The following is a 20,351-nucleotide window of genomic DNA, read 5'->3' as shown; positions in this document are numbered from 1 at the left end:
AACAAATAAATTGCAAAATAAAAAAGATAGAGGAGGCCGGGAGCAGTGGCTCACAAGTGTAATCCTAGCACTTTGGGAGGCTGAGGTGGGTGGATTACCTGAGGTCAAGAGTTTGAGACCAGCCTGGCCAACAGGGTGAAACCCCGTCTCTACTAAAAATACAAAAATTAGCTGAGCTTGGTGGCACGTGCCTGTAATCCCAGTTACTTGGGAGGCTGAGGCAGGAGAATTGCTGGAACCCGGGAGGTAGAGGCTGCAGTGAGCCAAGGTCGAGCCACTGCACTCCAGCCTGGGCCACAGTGCAAGACCCCATCTCAAAAAAAAAAAAAAAGGAGAGGTAACCTATAGACTAAAACAGACTAAAAGGTTATATCAGCCAGTTTCAACATCTGCATCTCATTTGTACCCTGATTCAAATTCTTTTTTTTTTTTTTGAGACGGAGTTTCACTCTTGTCACTCAGGCTGGAGTGCAGTGGCCCAATCTCAGCTCAGCTCACTCCTCTGCCTCCCATGTCCAAGTGATTCTCCTGCCTCAGCCTCCCAAATAACTGGGATTATAGGTGCTCACCACCACACCCAGCTAATTTTGTATTTTTTGTAGAGATGGGGTTTCACCATGTTGGCCAGGCTGGTCTCAAACTCCTGACCTCAGATGATCTGCCCCCCTCGGCCTCCTAAAGTGCTGAGATTACAGGCATGAGCCACCTTGCCCAGCTCAAATTCCTTTTAAAAATTCACATAGGACAGTTTTGAGACAATTGGGAAATTTAAATTCTAGGATTATTGCTCATTAGTTTTGATGTGTAACACAATAGTGGTTATGATACACAAGTTCTTTCTAAGTGATTTGCTAAATCATTCACAGAGGAAATAGTGTGATATCTGGGATTTGATTCAAAATAATAGAAGATGCACTAAACTGATGGGTGTGGGGATGGGGCTGGTTTGGCCATTGTTGGGGCAGGAGAGTGGGTAAGTTTGTAGTAATTCATGTACTATTCTGTCTACTTTTGTGTATGTTCAAGTGTCCAAAGTTGAAGCTAAAACAAAAATATATAGAGATCAAAAAACATATATGATGTATAACAAAGTATTTCTCCAGAGAAACAAATATAAACAAAATGAAACAGATTGAGAATCCATAATTATGTAAGAACGAGATCTTTTTCACCTCATCTCAGCCAATTTTTCCATAACTAGGTTTTTTGGTAATGTGTGTTTCATAAACTGAGACTCTCAACTCACAGTCCAGAGAATTAAGCAAAAACTTAAAAATTACTAAAACCCAAAGAGAAAGAGTTGGATGCAGAAAAAAAATATGGAGGATTTTGGGTCAGAAATGAGCAAGCATTCACACCAGCAGGTCCTTTGCTGAAGGCACGAGCCAGGCTGCAGATGTGCTGGTAACTGAGTTGAACATGAAAATAGCATGTCTGTCCAGCATCCTCCTCCCTCACAGAATTGAATGGTGGAGCCCTGGTTCTCGGGACCACTGAACATTAAAACCACCTGGGGGCTGGGCATAGTGGCGCACGCCTGTGATTCCAGCACTTTGGGAGGCGGACTCGGGTGGATTGCTTGAATTCAGGAGTTCAAGACCAGCCTGGGCAAGATGGGGAAAACCCTATCTCTACAAAACAAACAAACATCCCACCTGGGGAGCTCTGAAAGCATACGGATGCCCAGGCCCATCCTGGACCAATTAAATCAAGATCTCTGCAGGAAGGAGGCCTGGGGCTTCTGTGGTTTCAAATGCTCCTCAGGTGATTCTAACAGGTAGCCAGAGTTGCGACTTGTGGTGTTAGGGCAGGCAAGATTGGGATTAAGCTGGTGTGCCCACATTTAAAACAGCTGGGTGAACGAGCTGGGAAAGGTGGCAGCCACGGTTGGGTAAATGACAAATTGAGTTTATAGGTGAGTCGCTGGGTGTCACCTTCAGTCTGTTTGCTGTGAGTCACCTGAGGTCATTTGGAGCCACTGTTTCCAATCTGAGTCACTTCTCTTTGGGACTCTGGGGTGTGGCTGAGATCCTAGTAGGCCAAAGGTTGAATGCTTTGGACTGAGCTGTGGGGTCCTCTGGCTTGCAGGCTTTGGCAAGTGCATATCAAGTAAGGGGGTAAACAGCTGGTCAGCAGAAGCCACTGTCTGGATAAAGCTGGAGAAGGAAAAGTTGTGGGGTACACAAAGATTGGCCTCCTGCTTTATGCTGGGCTGTGAGTCAACCCAAAGTAACACCCAGCGACTGAACGGGCAGTGCCAAGCCTAGATTCCATCTCCAAGGCAATGAGATTCCTCCCCCAGGATCCGCGTCTAGCGCTCAATAGTGACTTTCATTCCTGCCACAGCAGAAAGTCAAACTGGCTAATTGGCAGGGGACAGAGAGATTTAAAGCAAACTCGCCAGGAGCCACTGATCCCTGGCAACCAGGGGGAGGGGGAGACATGTAGTTTCTAAGCAATCACGACACGTTATAGGAAACTGTGATTCAAGTTTCCCAAATTCTATTCTCCGGTATTAGCTGTGGCACAGAGCAAGGTCCCCTCCCCGCAACTTCCTTGCCATTCGGGTGGGTGGGAGGGACAACTCCTGAACTGGGATGAGTACTGCTTAACCTTTTACCTGTTCAGCTGGAGCCGATCACTTCCAGGCCATATGGGCGCAGAGGGAAGGCACCTGCCGCCAACGCAGGGTTTGTGACTGAGCTGGCCTTGCATCACGCCTTCCTTCTGCTCCAGGTGTGACCCTTCCTTTCACCTCTTTGCCTGAGCCCCACCAGCTTTACCAGTTCTGCACACTGACCAGCCCACCACTGCTCACAGCACCCCGGCATTGGGGCTCCTCTTGCTTGGCCTCTTTCAGGAACTTCCCTTTTCAGGTGTGGCCTGGGACCTCTGCTTCTCTGGCTCTGGCCCCATAGATCCCAGCCGCACTTATCTGCTGCCAGAAAATGAGAAGACAAGGCTCTGTAACCAATCGATTGGCCATCTGGCTAAGGAGATACTGAAGACTTACAAAGAGCTTCGAGAGAGACATATTTAGGAAGCAGGATCTGTAGGAGGCGGAGTGCTTCGGGTGTGATGGGGAAATCCGGGGGCTATGGACTCAGGACTGTTTCCTGACAGAGGTTGGGCTAGGATGAGGTGAGAAGGATGAGCATGATATTAATTTGGTGGTGGGAAGTGGTGGGATAGGGTGGCTGGGTGTATGGAGACCTGAAAATAGGCATATCTCTCACCCTGAGTGATTGTGTGCTGAGAACACTCATGGGTGGGGTGATACCCCAAATACTTAACCCCGGACCCTCACCAGAACCTGTGCAAGGTAGAACCCTTAGCTGCTGGGCTGTGGGGACACCTGGCCAGTCCTGGGAAAGGACCAGAGAATGATGGGCAGGTAGCCACGGGGTTGGGGGTTGGGGCTCAGGGCAGTAGCTGTTTACCATCCAGTATGGAAGTGGTTCAATATTTTATTAACCATAAAGGACCCTAGAGTGTGCACTAATGGAACCCCTGCTGCAAACTCAGCGTGCCACTGCAGTGAGAGCTCTTGGCGGAGCGACAGAGCTGACCTGGCTGACTTGTGCAGGAAATGGACATGGGGTTGAGTATAGAACTTAGCAGTTGGAAGGCTGGAGAACCACACTGGGGAAATGGGCAGGTACCAAGGCAGGCTGGCAGCAGGAGATGTACACGCGGCCAAGCCGTAGCCACACTGTGGTTAGGATACCCCCGCCAGGACTGCTGCCACAGGACGTGGGATGCTGCTCTCACAGATGGTCTCCTGGCCTAGCTGCCATGGCCAAAAATAAGTTCTCTTCTGTCCCTGCACCTTAGCCTTCAAAGCCCCACTGGGCTGGGTGGGATAGGAAGGCTGCAAGCTCTGCAGGGGTAGGGGACAAGGGGGACACCTGGTTCCTTCCATTCCAGAGGAGCCGATGGATTCCTGCCAAGTGGCACCAAGGATTCCTCCCAAATAGAGAGGGTGCTGGAAGCTGGACAGCCAAAACAAACAAAGCAATAGCAACAAATGCTCATTTGATATAGGGGAAGCAATTGTGTTGATGGAAACAGTGGAATGAGCTAGTTTTCTCATTAAACCTAGGAAATAAGGCTGGGTGCGGTGGCTCACGCCTGTAATCCCAGCACTTTAGGGGGCTGAGATGGGTGGATCACTTAAGTTCAGGAGTTCAAGACCAGCCTGGCCAACATGGTGAAACCCAGTCTCTACTAAAAACCCAAAAATTAGCTGGGTGTGGTGGTGGGCGCCTGTAATCCCAGCTACTTGGGAGGCTGAGGCTGAGGCTGAGGCAGGAGAATCGCTTGAATCCGGGAAGCAGAGGTTGCAGTGAGCTGAGATCACACCACTGCACTTCAGACTGGGCAGAGGGAGACTCCATTTCAAAACAGAAACAAAAACAAACAAAAAAAAAAAAAAAAGGAAAGAAAAGAAAAAACAAATAAATCTAGGAAATAGATGAATAACATCACCTCCCAGGTGAATAAGAGAGCAAAGGACTTTGTAGGTTCATTCTCCTGTTCCTCAGGGGAACCGTATCCAAACGGGACATGTACACAGGCATCACCTGCAGGGTGGGGGCGGGGAGCTGTGTTCTACATAGACATTCAAAGCTGTCTCAGTTCGGACCCTCCAGAGGAGTGCAGCTCCTATCTCATGCAGACAGAGAGGGTGGAGTGACTGCACCCCACTCAGAACTTGTGTGGGGGTCTGCTCAGAACTTGTGAGATGTAGTGAAATCTGACTGTGGCTGGTGCCTGAAGGGAGGTTTGATAGAAACAGTTGAATGGCCCATGCATATCCTCTGGGGACCCACAGACACCCTGAAATTGTATGCAAAATGTTGCGTGTGTGCACATGTACTTTTTCTGGAACAAGGTGAGAGCTTTTATTGAATCCTCAAACGAAAACAAGCACTGCTCCAGAATAACATTTCCTAAACCCTCTCATTACCTGACACCCCAAGGCTCGACAGCATGCTCAGAAGTATCCATTTCTGTCCTCATCCGTTCATGGGCAGCTCTTAATCCCACTTCCCAGCCTTCTGCCCTATTCTCCTGTCTCCTCTCTCTGGTTAACACTCAAGCCCCAAACGCTCCTCCTTACCACCCAGGGCCTGAGTCATACGTCTATCTGCTGAACTAAATATCTCTACTTGGATGTTTAAAAGGCACCTCAGCCTGAATTCATTCCAACCAGAACTCTTGATTCACACCCCCATGGAAAAACCCCATTCCTCCCACGGGCTTATCTATCTCAGTTCATGGTAATCCTCTTTCTGTAAAGCTGGGGAAGTGTGCAGTGGTGAAGCATTGGGCCCAAATCCTAGCTTTTCCATTTGCTAAAGGTGCAAACTGACTCAACTCTCTGGGGCTCAATGACCTCTTCTGTAAAATGCGGGATGCACTAATGCCTAGTTCATAGGAGTGTTATGAAATCTAAACAGCTTAAAATATATGAAAGGTAGGCCAGGTGCAGTGGTTCACGCCTATAATCCCAGTAGTTTGGGAGGCTGAGGTGGGAGGATCACGAGGTCAGGATATCGAGACCATCCTAACATGGTGAAACTCTGTCTCTACTAAAAATATAAAAAATTAGCTGGGCATGGTGGCATGCACCTGTGGTCCCAGCTACTTGGGAGGCTGAGGCAGGAGAATCACTTGAACCCAGGATTCGAAGGTTGCAGTGAGCCAAAATTGCGCCACTGCACTCCAGCCTGGGTGACAGAGTGAGACTCCATCTCAAAAATAAATAAATAGATAAGTAAATAAATGGTTTAGAGGCGTGTCTGGCTAACTGTATTGGCCACTGTTGTTCTTATTCTTACAGTTGCTCAGACAAATCCTAAGAATGATGCTTATTTCTCTCTCTCCCTCAGGCACCACGCCCAAGCCCATCAGCAATTCCTGTCCATTCCACCTTCGGGTACAGATCCCAAATCTGACCTCCTCTCCCCATTTCGATTGCTACCAGACTTGCCTGGGCAGCACGGTCACTTGTGGGGATCTCCTGTCTCCCTGTTTCCACCATGGCTATCTTCCCCACACCAGCTCTCCAGGTGGCAGCCAGTGGGATCTTTCAAAACCGTAGGTCAGGTCATTGCCCTCCTGTCAGACTCAAGCCCATCATAGCCTTTGCTATGCTGAGAGGCCCGTGCCCTCCGCCTGTGCCCTCCAAATGCCTCTCCCACCACTTACCTCCCTCCCTTTACTCTGGCCACTCTGAATGTCACTGGTCCTCCTTCAGCCCTCTTGAGCCCTCTGCCCAGAGTAAGGCCAGAGTGGAGGCCACAGCTGGAGGCAGAGGCCGTTGGCCTGGGCTGGAGAGGGGAAATTCCTCTGGGTGGGAGGGGACACTGGGCAGCCTTGAAGTGAATACCTTGTGTAGGGAAGTAAAAATAAATAGAGAAACAAATAAATGGATTAATTTTGCTTCTTTCCAGGGACCTGATTTTATTTCTTTCTGAGACAGAGTCTCCCTCTGTCACCCAGGCTGGAGTGCAGTGGCGTGATTTCCACTTCAGCCTGGGTGACAGCGGGAGATCACTGCAACTTCTGCCTCCCAGGTTGAAGCGATTCTCCTACCTCAGCCTCCCGAGTAGCTGGGACTACAGGCGTGCGCCACCACGCCCAGCTAAATTTTTGTATTTTTGGTAGAGATGGAATTTCACTATGTTAGCCAGACTGGTCTCGAACTCTTGATTTCAGGCAATCCACCAGCCTCGGCCTCCCAAAGTGCTGGGATTACAGGTGTGAGCCACCACGCCTGGCCCAGGGACCTGATTTTCTACAAGTGGTGCTCCAAGAGGCTTCTACACCCCCGCAGGGAGGCAAGCCGCGTTTTGAGGCGGCCAGGCAGGGTGGAGGCGCAGACCGGGCCAGCTGGAGGGGCTCTGCCCTGGTGGCGTTCCCACTTCCACCTCCTTAGCAGGGCGCCGGGGAGGGCTGGAGGGCTGCAGGTATTCTATTCCCACCCCGCTTGCAGCGCAAGGAGAGGAAACGCCTAACGCCCTCCCCTTCTCCCCAGCCCCACTTCCTTTTTCTGCTCCCACAGATGGAAGTCACCAGCAGAAACAATTCTTCACCGTTTGGAGGGCTGAGAGAGAGGGACCACGAGGGCCCCGGGAGACACCCAGGCGGCAGGTAGGGAACGGGGGCAGTCTCCCTTCCGGCTTCAGGGGCCAGAGGGTGAAGGGCAAGGGGAGCCCAGGGAATGAATGAGTGCTCCCGAGTAATGTTTAATCCCGGGCTCCGGGGCTCCGAGACTCCGACAGGTTACGGTCCTGCACACCAGGGGGAATAGAAAGTGCCATTGAAATGTCAGATGTCACCGTCTTCATCAGCACTCGAGGAAGTATGACCTAGGCGGTTTCTTCTTTTGCTGGGACTTGACTCACTCCCGGCAGAGGGACAATAGCGGCCTCGCCCCGAGCGTTTATCCGGTTACAGGCGTCGTTCTCGGTCTCCTGTGTGTCCGGAGCCCCCGCGCAGGGAGGGAGCGCAGTTCCCGCCACGCCCGCTGGGTGGCGCTGGCGCCGCGCCGCGTTCTGCGCTGAGGGGACACCGCGCGGCCCGGTACGCGGCCGGACTCCCCCGCGCTCCCGCCCGGCTCCGCGAGCGAGCTGCCGTCGCCGCCTCTCCTCGGCTTCCGCTTGCTTTCCAGTAACTCTCCTTCTGGGAGAAACGCTTCTCAGGGAGCAGGCTCGGAGCCCAAGGGGCTGGCCTCGGACTGGATGGGGGTAAGGACGGGTGGTGGCGCTCGCGCGGAGCGAAGGGAAGGACCGGGCGGTCGCTGGTCAGGGCCGGGTTGCGGCCGCCGTCGGGTGAGCGGCCTGGCCTCGCGGCCCTCGAACAGACGCGGGGCGGGGAGGGGATTCCCGGGCGGGGCCTCAGGAGGGGAATGGAGGGTGCAGCGGGGAGCGCCTGGCGGGCGGGCGCGCGGCCTGCAGGCACTGGGCGGCGCCCTCCCGCCGCCTCCTCTCCCGTCCGTGCCTGGCCTGGCTCTGCCTCCCCTCCGGAGCTTCGCTGATCCCGGCGGGAGCCGCCCCTTTCTCCATACTTGGGACTTGACCCTTCTCCCACACCCGGGCAGGGAATCATTTGCCCAGTTCGAATTTGATTTTCTGCTTGTGAGAGGAGAAACCGGTGACAGTGCCGCATGGACACTGTCAGGGAAGCCGAGACGTAGACTTGGAAGCCTTGCGTACAGCTGTGGAGCGTGCATCTTCAGGCACACCACGGGTTTCTGCTGCTTTGGTGCAGCTACGGGGCACCTAGGATGCTGCTCTTCATGCAGTAGGGACCTACTCCGTGCACCCTCTGACGGTGTTGGAGGGAGGAGGCCCAGGAATCTGCAATCTGCATTTTCCTTTTGTTTTGTTTTTCTGAGATAAAGAGCCTCGCCTTGTCTCCCAGGCTGGAGTTTAGTGGCCCAATCCGTGCATCTGTACTCACCGCAGCCTCCCTCTCCCAGATTCAAGCGATTATCCTGCCTCAGCCTCCCAAGTAGCTGGGATTATAGGTGCGCGACACCAGGCCTGGCTAAGTTTTGCATTTTTAGTAGAGACGGGGTTTCACCATGTTGGCCAGGCTGGTCTTGAACTCCTGACCTCAAGTGATCTGCCCACCTTGGCCTCCCAAAGTGCTGGGATTACAGGTATGAGCCACCACGCCCAGCCTGTTTTGTTTTCTTAAATCCGGAAGTTCTGATTCGAGCCTAAACCTATCAATTCCATTCCCAATCCTCTGAGCTTCATGAGCTCCACATATAGGGCTGTTCATCACAATTTCTTTAATTCTTTATACCTTTCATGGAATTAGAGTGGCAGATGTTCTTTTTGGAAAAAATGTTAGAAAAAGCCTACATGTCTTTATCCGTCGGAAAAACTTAAAAACAATATTCCTCTAGGGTTTATTTTCCCTCACGACTCTCAACCTTCTCAAAATAAAGGCAAATAAATTATACTGAAAGTCTTCAGTTGGATATTTTATTTTTGCATTCTTTAAAGTCGTGTTTAATAATTGCCTTGACAATGTAAGGAATGATGATATTTGTGAGGGTGAGTCAACAACATCTTCCCTGTTGGAGTCTGCCCTGTAATAACCCCGTGGGCTGGATCCCAGCATCGGGAAGGAGTCATCGCAGAACGTTAATAAGGAGGAAGGCTGGTGCTGGCGCCTGGAACACTTCAGAGACAGAAAGCACTGACTAGGCCGGACAGGCCCGTTGTTTTTGCTCTTTGAGAGAGAAGTGAGAAATAGAAAATAGTCTCTCTGTCTTCTCAGCAAATACAGCCTATGCTCAGAATTTCTCTGACTTCCCATCCCTGAGATGCCAGCTGCCCAGGTCCATAAAGTCAGGGCAAGTGACAAACTGTCGTTCGTAAGAGTTCAAGAAAATGAATGTTCTCTCAATTCTATGAGGGCCAGTGGGTTCCATGAGAGATGAGACAACTTGGTGATGGTCCTAACTGAGCTCCTGCTGCGTTTAGAAGCTTCTGGATGGCTGAGGGGTGCACTCCAGCCATGCTGGAAAAATTATATTTTGAAGTTAAATCAAGTAGTGTTTTTTCCAGTGTTTACTAGGCCTCAGAGAAAAGATAATACATTTCCTTCTTTGTTCAGAGGGTGCTCAACTTGCTGGAATCATCTCTGCGATGGCTTTATTTGCCAACAGAGAACTTGCTCTGTGGCAGCCCCGGGCTCTTTGGGGACCCCTCTCTTGGGGGCTGTGCAGATCTCCCGCCCCAGAACCATACAAGGGGAAGGCAGAAGCACACTCACTCTTCCAGGTCTGGGACAGCTGCTGAGCTCCAGGACACTGACTGTTCATGGTTGATTTTGACTACCTACTAAGTGCCAGCTGACCCAGTTCCACTTCTTAAACTTTCCCATGATTGCCATAAGGGGTCTGTGGTATTGCTATTTGCAGATAAAGAAGGTGAGATTGAGGGAGGCTGAAAGACTCGGCCCCAAGTCACAATGCCCCACTGAATGTGGTGCTGCCCATCCAGATATCCTGGGTGCTTTGACATCAACAGCTCTCAGCAAGTGATTGGGCAATGAAGGATGGATGAAGGACATGGGGGAACAAGCCCAGCTGTCGTGACTCACGATCCCAACTCCGCCACATCACAGCTTGTGCAGTTGGAAACCCAGAACAGTGATCTTCAGTTTTTTCATCAAAAGGCCAAGAAATCTATGTCCCCACCTTCTCTGCTTCAATTCTGGTGCTGCTTAAGCCAATGATCATTTCATGCCCTAAATCAAAAAATAAACTCTACAGTTGCAAACATCAACATTACATAGGGCAGGATCTGGCCCATAGGTAAGAGAAGTACCTACAGGAGAGCTGCATGGAGCCATGGGTGTGTTTCCTGTTACCACTGGGGCATCCCAGAATGGTGACAAAGACAGAGAAAACTAAGACCTTCCCACTGTGATTTGTTACTTGTCATAAAACCAAGCAAATGACTGAGGGGTTAATCATAGGGCAAATGTGGAAGGCCTGGAGGAAAGTGCCTGTATTGTGTAGACAAAATCCAAAGCAGTTTGTTTCAGACAAAACGTTTTGCTTTGGAACCTTCTGTAATTTCCAAGGCCCTTGAATATGAGAGAGATGATCCAAAAATTGTAGAGGCCATTAAAGTACCCGTGGCAGAGGCAAGGCATGGGAGTGGTGATCTTTAAGGGGCTTGTCTTTAGTTTGAGGGCCACACAAAAAGGAGGTGGGCAGAAAACTGAGGTCTCCCCAGAGCAGCTTTCCAGACAAAAAGTTTAAAAAAATGACCCAAGAACATACATGATGTAATTGACAGTACCATAAAATGAAAAGTTTATCATAAATTCTAATAAAAACTACAATGGGCTGGGCACGGTGGCTCATCCCTGTCATGGCAGCAGTTTGGGAGGAGGAGGCAGGAGGATTGCTTGAGGCCCGAACTTTAACACCAGCCTGGACAACAAAGTGAGACCCTATCTGTATTTTTAAAATATACTTTAGAAGGAGGGTAAACTGAGGCAGGGCAGGGCACTGCCCCACTTGGGAAGTGCAACTGACCAGAGGATCGGGACTTTACCCCTTCAGCACCTGGTTCAGTAAATTTGTCAAAACTCTCATGACCTTTGCAACCCACAGTCCAGAAGAACACCGCTAGGCTGAAAAGTGCCATGAGTTATCAACACAGATCTGAGTGACAGCTCTGGCCAGCCTGGCACCATAAGTTGTTGGCACAGATGGGGTGGAAGTTTTGACTAGCACAGAGAATGCCTGATATGCAATCAAATTAGAACTCAGGATTAATAAACTCACTCAAAACTGCACAACTACATGGTAACTGAACAACTTGCTCCTGAATGATGACTGGATAAACAATGAAATGAAGGCAGAAATAAAGATGTTCTTTGAAACCAATGAGAATGAAGACACAATGTACCAGAATCTCTGGGACACATTTAAAGTAGTGTCTAGAGGGAAATTTATAGCAATAATTGAATGAGCTAGAGGGGCAATATCAAAAAAAATCAAAAGCTAGCAGAAGACAAGAAATAACAAAGATCAGAGCAAAACTGAAGGAGATAGAGATTTTTAAAAAACCCTTCAAAAAAATCAATAAATCCAGGAGCTGGTGTTTTGAAAAGATCAACAAAATAGACTGCTAGCCAGACTAATGAAAAGAGAGAAGAATCAAATAGATGCAATAAAAAACAATAAAGGGGATATCACCACCAATTCCACAGAAATACAAACAGAGATTACTACAAACAACTCTATGCAAATAAACCAGTAAATCTGGAAGAAATGGATAAATGCCTGGACACTTGCACCCTCCCAAGACTAAACCAGGAAGAAGTTGAAACCCTGAATAGACCAATGACAAGGTCTGAAGTTGAGGCAGCAATTAATACCCTACCAACCAAAAAAAGTCCAGGTCCAGACAGGTTCACAGCCAAATTCTACCAGGCGTACAAAGAGAAGCTGGTACCATTTCTTTTGAAACTATTCCAAACAATACAAAAAGAGGGAAACCTCTCTAACTCATTTTGTGAGACCAACATCATCCTGATACCAAAACCTGGCAGACACAACTAAAAAAGAAAACTTCAGGCCAATATCCATGATGAACATCAATGCAAAAATCTTCAATAAAATACCGGCAAGCCGAATGCAACAGCTTATCAAAAACTTATCCATCACAATCAAGTAGGCTTCATCCCAGGGATGCAAGGCTGGTTCAACATATGCAAATCTATAAACATAATCCATCACATAAACAGAACTAAAGACAAAAGCCACATGATTATCTCAATAGATGCAGAGAAGGCCTTCAAGAAAATTGAACAGCGCTTTATGCTAAAAACCCTCAATAAACTAGGTATCGATGGAACATATCTCAAAATAGTAAAAGCTATTTATGACAAACCCACAGCCAATATCATACTGAATGGGCAAAAACTGGAAGCACTTCCTTTGAAAACTGGCACTAGACAAGGATGCCCTCTCTCACCACTCCTGTTCAATATAGTATTGGAAGTTCTAGCCAGAGCAATCAGCAAGAAAAAGAAATAAAGTGTATTCAGTTAGGAAAAGAGAAAGTCAAATTATCTCTATTTGCAGATGACATGATTGTATATTTAGAAGACCCTATTATCTCAGCCCCAAATCTCCTTAAGCTGATAAGCAACTTCAGCAAAGTCTCAGGATACAAAATCAATGTGCAGAAATCGCAAGCATTCCTATACACCAATAAGACAAATAGAGAGCCAAATCATGAGCAAACTCACATTCACAATTGCTACAAAGAGAATAAAATACCTAGGAATACAACTAACAAAAGATGTAAAGGACCTCTTCAAGGAACACTACAAACCACTGCTCCAGGAAATAAGAGGACACAAACAGATGGAAAAACATTCTATGCTCATGGTTAGGAAGAGTCAGTATCATGAAATGGCCATACTACCCAAAGTAATTTATAGATTCAGTGCTATCCCCATCAAGCTACCATTGACCTTCTTCAGAAGGTCAGAATTGGAAAAAATCACTTTAAACTTTATATGGAACCAAAAGGGAGCCCTCATAACCAAGACAATCCTAAACAAAAAGAACAAAGCCAGAGGCATCATGACTTCAAAGTATACTACAAGGCTACAGTAATCAAAACAGCTTGGTACTAGTACTAAAACAGAGATATAGACCAATGGAACATAACAGAGGCCTCGGAAGCAACACCACACATCTACAACCATCTGATCTTTGACAGACCTGACAAGCAATAGGGAAAGGATTCTCTGTTTAATAAATGGTGTTGGAAAAACTGGCTAGCGGTGTGCAGAAAGCTGAAACTGGACCCCTTCGTTACACCTTACATTAAAATTAACTCCAGATGGATTAAAGATTTAAACATAAGCATAACACCATAAAAATCCTAGAAGAAAACCTAGGCAATACCATTCAGGACATAGGCATAGGCAAGGACTTCATGACTAAAACACCAAAAGCAATGGCAACAAAAGTCAAAATAGACAAATGGGATCTAATTAAATTTAAGAGCTTCTGCACAGCAAAAGAATCAATCATTAGCGTGAACCGGCAACCAACAGAATGGGAAAAATTTTTGCAATCTACTCATCTGACAAAGGGCTAATATCCAGAATCTACAAAGAACTAAAGCAGATTTACAAGAAAACAAAGAAACCCATTCCAAAGTAGGCAAAGGATATGAACAGACACTTTTCAAAAGAAGACATTTATGAGGCCAACAGACATACGAAAAAATGCTCATTATCACTGGGAATTAGAGAAATGCAAATCAAAACCATATTGAAATAGCATCTCACACCAGTTAGAATGGCGATCATTAAAATATCTGGAGACAACAGGTGCTGGAGAGGATGTGGAGAAATAGGAACACTTTTACACTATTGGTGAGAGGTATGCTAAAGAAAGAATTAATAAAAAACATATCTCTTTAAAAAATAAATAAATTAGTTCAACCATTGTGGAAGACAGTATGGTGATTCCTCAAGGATCTAGAAATAGAAATTCCATTTGACCCAGCATTCCCATTACTGGGTATACATCCATAGGATTATAAATCATTCTACTATAAGGACACTTGCACATGAATCTTCATTGCAGGACTCTTTACAATAGCAAAGACTTGGAACCAACCCAAACGCCCATCAATGATAGACTAGACAAAGAAAATGTGGCACATATACACCATGGAGTACTATGCAGCCATAAAAAACAATGAGTTCGTGTCCTTTGTAGGGACATGGATGAATCTGGAAACCATCATTCTCAGCAAACTGACACAAGAACAGAAAATCAAATACCGCATGTTCTCACTCATAGGCGGATATTGCAATGGGAACACATGGACACAGAGAGGGGAACATCACACACTGGGGTTAGTTGGGGGGTGGGAGCTAGGGGAGGGACAGCAGAGGTGGGGAGGTTGGGGAGGGATAACTCTGGGAGAAATGCCTGATGTAAGTGATGGGGGGATGGAGACAGCAAACCACCATGGTGTGTGGGTACCTATGCAACAATTCTGCAAGATCTGTACATGTACCCCATAACTTAAAGTATGATAAATATATATATACATATATTTATGTATATATATACTTTAAAAACATATTTTTTCATAACAACAGATGGATATCCCTGCTGCATTTGAGACCTGGTTTCAGTCCGGCCTCCTCTAGGGAAGCTCATGAGCAACACTAGAATCTCAGCTCTCTGTTCTCTGATGTCATCTGAGGTTTTGTGTTTTTTGGGGATGTGTGGGAGGACAGAGTCTTGCTGCAATGCCCAGGCTGGAATGCGCAATGGTGTGATCTTGGTTCACTACAACCTCTGCTTCCCTGGTTCAAGCAATTCTTCTGCCTCAGCCTCCTGAGAAGCTGGGACTACAGGTGTGTGCCACCACACTGGGTTAATTTTTGTATTTTTAGTAGAGATGGAGTTTCACCCTGTTGGCCAGGATGATCTTGAACTCCTGACCTCAAGTCATCCACCTGCCTCGGCCTTCTGAAATGCTGGGATTACAGGTGTGAGCCACCATGCCCAGCCCATTTGAGGTTTTTCTAATGTAGAGAACATACTGCAGTGTTTTAAATAACCCACCCTCTAATATCTGACTGCTCTCCCTTCTTCAACACACAGGTTGGGGTAGGAGCTTCTTCTTCAATGAGAAGAATGAACAGACCTCGTAGGCATTGCCTTTAGACCCAGGTAAGAGGAATCCCAGCCTTGGGACAGCACTTCTAGAACATTCTCTGGGTAGCTAGGGCTTCATAGGTCACTTGCTGAGTTTGTCCTCCCTGAGTGGACTGTGTTGTTGTTGCGCACACCGTATTTCCATGGAATGGTATTTTAGTCCTGCTGCTATAACAGAATACCTGAGACCAGACAATAGACATTTATTTCTCAGAGTTCTGGAGGCTGGGAAATCCAAGATCAAGACATCAGCAGGTTCAGTGTCTGGCAAGGGTTGCTCTCTGCTTCCAAAATGGTGCCTTGGGGCTGGGTGTGGTGGTTCATGCCTATAATCCCAGCACTTGGGGAGGCTGAGGCAGATGAATCACCTGAGGTCAGGAGCTTGAGACCAGCCTGGCTGATATGGCAAAACCCCATCTCTACTAAAAATACATAAAATTAGCTGGGTATAGTGATGCATGCCTGTAATTTCAGCTACTTGGGAGGCTGAGCCGGGAAAATTGCTTGAACCCGGGAGGCAGAGGTTGCAGTAAGCCCAGACCGCGCCGCTGCACTCCAGCCTGGGTGACAGAGTGAGACTGTCTCAAAAGACAAACAAAAAACCAAAATGGTGCCTTGTTGCTGGATCTTCCAAAAGGGATGAACGTATGGCCTCAAATGACAGAAAGGACAGAAGGGCAGAAAGTATCTAAACTCACTCCCTCAATCCCTTTTAGAAGGTGCCAATCACTACCTAAAGGCCCACCTCTTAATACTATTGCACTGGGGATTAAGTTTGAGTGTGAGTTTTGGAGGGACACAGACATTCGAACACAGCATTGTGCATACCCCTATTTCTATGGAATGGTCAAGGTGCAGCATTTGTAGGGGCTCTGACAGAGCTCCACTGTGGAGCTGGGGTGCCCACACGCCTTTATGGAAGAGCTTTCATGGCACTGGAGCCTGGTGGGAAGAGAATGGGGCTGGATTCCAGGGACTACCACCTTGTGCCACCACATTCTAGTGTGGAGTTCCAGAGAGGCCACAAATTCTTCATTTGAAATGGACTCCCCAGCCTCATGTGCTTCTGCAGGATGTAAAAGGCAATGCCAGCAGAGGGTGGCAGTGCTGGAGGTGCCTGGTGGGCAGAGGTTACCTGGCTGGAGTGGTCGGGGTGAAGAGATGCTTCCCAGCAAAGGAATGTGGGCTTCTGTTGGGTCTCTTGTTCCAGGCCCCACACATTTTCTAGGCAGCCTGGGTATGTCTTGGCCTGCTCAATCCCTCAAAGACCTGTTTAATTCTCATCTTGCTGTCACCTATGTGGTGCCAAGAAACAAGTCACCAAAATAACGAAATGCCTAGCTAAGCTTAGAAACAAAACCATGAGGACTTTCTAAATAAATTATGAAAAACAAAGTGCAAACTGCAGGTCTCTGTAATGAATTCGAAGACTCTGTTCCAAGAATGCATTAATTTAAACAAGGGCGTATAAGGCAAAGGGGGGTGATTAGGGCAGGAAGGCAGCTGACATAGAACTGAATAGACCAAGGTTCCACCTCAAAAACAAGTGTGCATTATTTGTGGTGACCATTCTTGGTATTGTTCTATTGCTTTAAAACACAGCATAGCATCATTCTTGTAGATGCCACTCGTTTAAAATATGGGTAAATGTACATGGTTTGCTCAGCTAGACTGGAGCGCTCATCTACACCGCTTAAAAGAAAAGATTTACTGAGAAAATTCCAAGGACAAACAAGAGTGCAAGGGGAATGTTAGCTTTAATTAAGAAATCAGCTCTTTAAAGGGCTTAAACAGAATAATTGTTGGTATGCAAATGGAGCTGTGAATTATAAATGAATCATCCATTCTTTGAAGGCGGCTGAACAGGATCTCTTCATGGAAAGACTTGGGGAGTATTTTAAGTTGTTGAAGGCCAGACGCGGTGGCTCACACCTGTAATCCCAGTACTTTGTGAGGCCAAGGTGGGCGGATCACCTGAGGTCAGGGTTCAAGACCAGCCTGGTCAACATGGTAAAACCTCATCTCTACCAAAAATACAAACATTATCTGAGTGTGGTGGCAGGTGCCTATAATCCCAGCTACTCCAGAGATGAGGCAGGAGAATCACTTGAACCTGGGAGGCAGAAGTTGCAGTGAGCCAGGATCATGCCACTGCACTCCAGCCTGGGCGATAGATAAGAATTACTGAGTTCTTTAAAGCCAAACAACAATAGCTAACTTTTATTAGGTGTTTATTACATGCTAGTTCCTCAGTTCCAAGCATTTAGTCTTCACAACAGACCTAGGATTATGACCATTTTATAGAGGAGGAAAATGAAGGCCTCCAAGTGCCTTGCTCAAATTACCTAGCTAAATGCTAGAAAAGCAAAGACAGGTACAAGGCTGTCCGCCTTTAAGTTTACTACCTAGTATTTTTAATGTAAATTCTCTAACACGTTCAGGCCAGCTTCCTCTTCCAGCTGATCTGAATTTGGTAAGTTTCTTTTCCTTTTTCTTTTTCTTTTTTTTAAATAATTTTTGCTACTTCTACCTAGAGTGAGTTTCACAGCTGATCTGAATTCAGTGAATTTCTTTTTTCTTTCTTTTTTTTTTTTAATTATTTTTGCTACTCTACCTAAAGTTTCAATAAAATAAAACAATATATAAAACATTTCTAACCAATTAACTGTTGTCATGTATTATAATAGGAATGAGGGGGAAAGCTGCCTCATGGAATATTGAGTCCGCACTTGGGAAGCAATTGCCTGAAGAACATTCTTATTTCCAGATCGTAGCATGGTCTTTTTATGCCTGAATAATGATGGAAAGAGTGATGATTTTGTAACAAAACCTCAGGGACACAATTAACAAGTTGGCATTTCCAATTCATGTGGAAATGCTATTTTATTTATCAGAGAATTGTAGCAGTGCTGTTCATTTAATTAAGAATCTGATGTTGCGGAAGGGCAATTGAATGAAGTTTATAATATTGCAGACAGGTATGCAAACACAAAGAAAATTGGTTAAGGATCTAAGTGCCGGCTTATTTTCCCTTGAACAGCTCATTTTGACATGATTTGTGAGCTGTTTCATAAAGGAATTATAGAAGTATATTTTATCCTTTTAAACATTTTTTTATGGTAAATTCATCTAACTAGTAATTGTACATGGCTCATAAACAGCCAAAAAGAAAAGTGCCTCTGACTTTTGACAATATCAAAGGTGACTATCTCTCTTCATTAGAAGGCCATTTAGGATCTAGTAGCTTTCCCAACTGCAAGTAAAGTAATGGCGTATTCTAATTTATATGAACAACATTGTAAAACCACAAAGGTAAAGAAAACAGGTTTGAATGAGAAAGTAATCTGAGAAAGGCCACGAATGGGTGTCAGGTATGGATTGGAAGGAGACAAGAGATTGGAGAGGTGACAGAGGGGAGCCCCCACGATTGATGGCTACAACCTGCACCTTCTCCAGGAAGTGTTGCTCACCTGTCCAAGCCACTAGGTCTGGTCATCTCATAGATCCAAGTGCCTCCAGGTGGGTGTGCCACTTCCAAGGCTCAGCCTTCCTAAACCACCTCACCTCAAGATCTGGATACATTTATTCACAGTATGCACTTGTGGAGTGCTAATTATGTGCCAGGCACTGGTCTGGGTCCTGGGGGCACACCCATGAGGGGAGTAGGCTCCTGGTGTCTTGGAGCTGACATTTCTAGTCAGAGGAGACAGTCTGTAAACACATAGATAAATAATCATAAGAGTTGCAGAGGCAATTTGTGCTGAGAAAATAAAGCAAAGTAAAGAGATTAAGTGTAAGTGAAGAAAAGGAACTGTTTGAAGAGATGGTTAGGGAAGACCTCTCTGAGGTCAGGACATCTGAGCAGGGAAGGAGCCAGCAGTGGGAAGCACCAGGGGGAGCACGCTCCAGATGGAGCCAGTACAAAGGCCCTGGGGCAGGAAGAAGCCTGATTTGCTGGATGAGGAGCAAGAAGGTGCCAATATCGCTGAGCTGGAGAAGAGGAAGAAAAGTGGGAGAGGAAGATGAAGTCACAGAGGTCAGGCCATGTGGGCTTCTTAGGTAGGGCCAAATGCTTGGATTCTCTTCCAAGGAGAATGGGAAGTCACTGGAAGATCTTAAGTAGGGATGTGATAAGACTGATTTCTACTTTCCAAATATTACTCTGACTTCTCTGTGTGGACTGGATTATAGGAAGATGACAGTAAGGTGAGTGAAAAGGGTGACCAGTCGTAACATCCATCTCCTTCCACAGAGATGAGTACAGGCTGAAGTCTTGTCCATGAGATGCTTCTGTGGAAGTTACAGGGAGCTGACTGTGGCCTTAGAACTGACAGTGGTGGGATCAGAGAGAGGGGAAGGAGAGATGATTCAAGCTTTGGCCCAAAGATCGGAAGCAGAAAGGACTCTGTGCCTCTGGCAAGAGGACAACGGAATGTTTTCTGTGCAAACATCCAAGTCACCGTTTCCCCAGGTGACACTGCAGCTGTGGGGCTTGTGAACAGGACAACAGCTAACCATTCCGAGTTTCAAAATCAAGGACAGTACCTTCATGTGTATAACATAGGGGGGCAAAGCAAAATTCATTGACAAGCATTTCTTTTAAAATTCAGGGAAGGAAGATTCCATTGTCTATAAATTCTTAATGGAAATTAGTAAAGATGAGCAAATATCACAAACATTGCCTTTATTCTGTGTGGTATCCTGGTTAAACGAGTATTTACAGAAGTTTTTCTAGCTTCTCTCTTGTCTCAACCCCCAACTGTCTGTTTTTCCCCATAAGGGTTTAAGTTCCTCAGCCACAAATTGTCCTGCCACGGAAGTTTGCAGCCTAATCATATGCAGCGGGTAGAGGGGAATCATTTGGTTTGGAATGACTGGAAATCAGGGTGCCAGCTTGGGGAGGGAGTTGATGAATCTAAAATGACAGGTAGGGGTTCGCTGTGGAAGGGGAGAAAACTTTCATTTTGAAATGGTGAGGTCCTGGTGTCCCTTGGCAAGCATTGCTGCCTTTTTGTGCTGGTCTTCACCTTCTCCAGCCAGTCATCCCAACACAGAGTCCTCGCGGGGCCAGAGTCATTCTGTGTGGAAGATTGGAGAAACGCTCTAA

The 20,351-nt window shown here is 46.8% G+C and overlaps 1 protein-coding gene and 1 long non-coding RNA gene across 5 annotated transcripts in view; one reads left to right on the top strand and one right to left on the bottom strand.

Moving 5' to 3' along the window:
- LOC144580251 (uncharacterized) overlaps positions 1 to 20,351 on the top strand; it is a 158,927-nt gene that overhangs the window by 3,664 nt on the left and 134,912 nt on the right. The window contains exons 2-3 of one of the 2 annotated variants that reach the window (XR_013529494.1): positions 7,070 to 7,158; positions 15,191 to 15,259. This is a non-coding gene — a long non-coding RNA (uncharacterized LOC144580251). Of the gene's footprint in view, positions 1 to 7,047; positions 7,159 to 15,190; positions 15,260 to 20,351 lie in introns of those variants that run through there. The other variant, XR_013529493.1, reaches the window with a different exon arrangement.
- Positions 1,960 to 11,689, bottom strand: LOC128930130 (uncharacterized). Of its 3 annotated transcripts, XR_008477792.2 has the most exons (4): positions 7,101 to 11,689; positions 6,214 to 6,394; positions 2,621 to 2,938; positions 1,960 to 2,156 (listed from the first exon to the last, which is right to left on the bottom strand). XR_008477792.2 is itself a non-coding variant. In XM_078356243.1 (2 exons), the coding sequence occupies exon 1, from the start codon at positions 8,173 to 8,175 to the stop codon at positions 7,459 to 7,461; it is 717 nt and encodes a 238-aa protein (XP_078212369.1). In that variant the 5' UTR covers positions 8,176 to 11,689; the 3' UTR covers positions 6,257 to 6,394; positions 7,413 to 7,458. The 3 variants fall into 3 exon arrangements, 1 of the variants encoding a protein (XP_078212369.1); XM_078356243.1 differs by lacking the exons at positions 1,960 to 2,156; positions 2,621 to 2,938 and having other exon boundaries at positions 6,257 to 6,394; positions 7,413 to 11,689; XR_013529492.1 differs by lacking the exons at positions 1,960 to 2,156; positions 2,621 to 2,938 and having other exon boundaries at positions 6,262 to 6,394; positions 7,347 to 11,689.

This window comes from Callithrix jacchus, chromosome 18 (assembly GCF_049354715.1).
Source record: "Callithrix jacchus isolate 240 chromosome 18, calJac240_pri, whole genome shotgun sequence".
In the NCBI taxonomy this organism is placed as follows: Eukaryota; Metazoa; Chordata; class Mammalia; order Primates; family Cebidae; genus Callithrix; species Callithrix jacchus.
This window is presented reverse-complemented; position numbering and strand designations above follow the sequence as displayed.

Excerpts from the sequence above, each read along its gene's own strand:
- LOC128930130 (XM_078356243.1), bottom strand. The coding sequence starts at position 8,175 with ATGCGGCACTGTCACCGGTTTCTCCTCTCACAAGCAGAAAATCAAATT.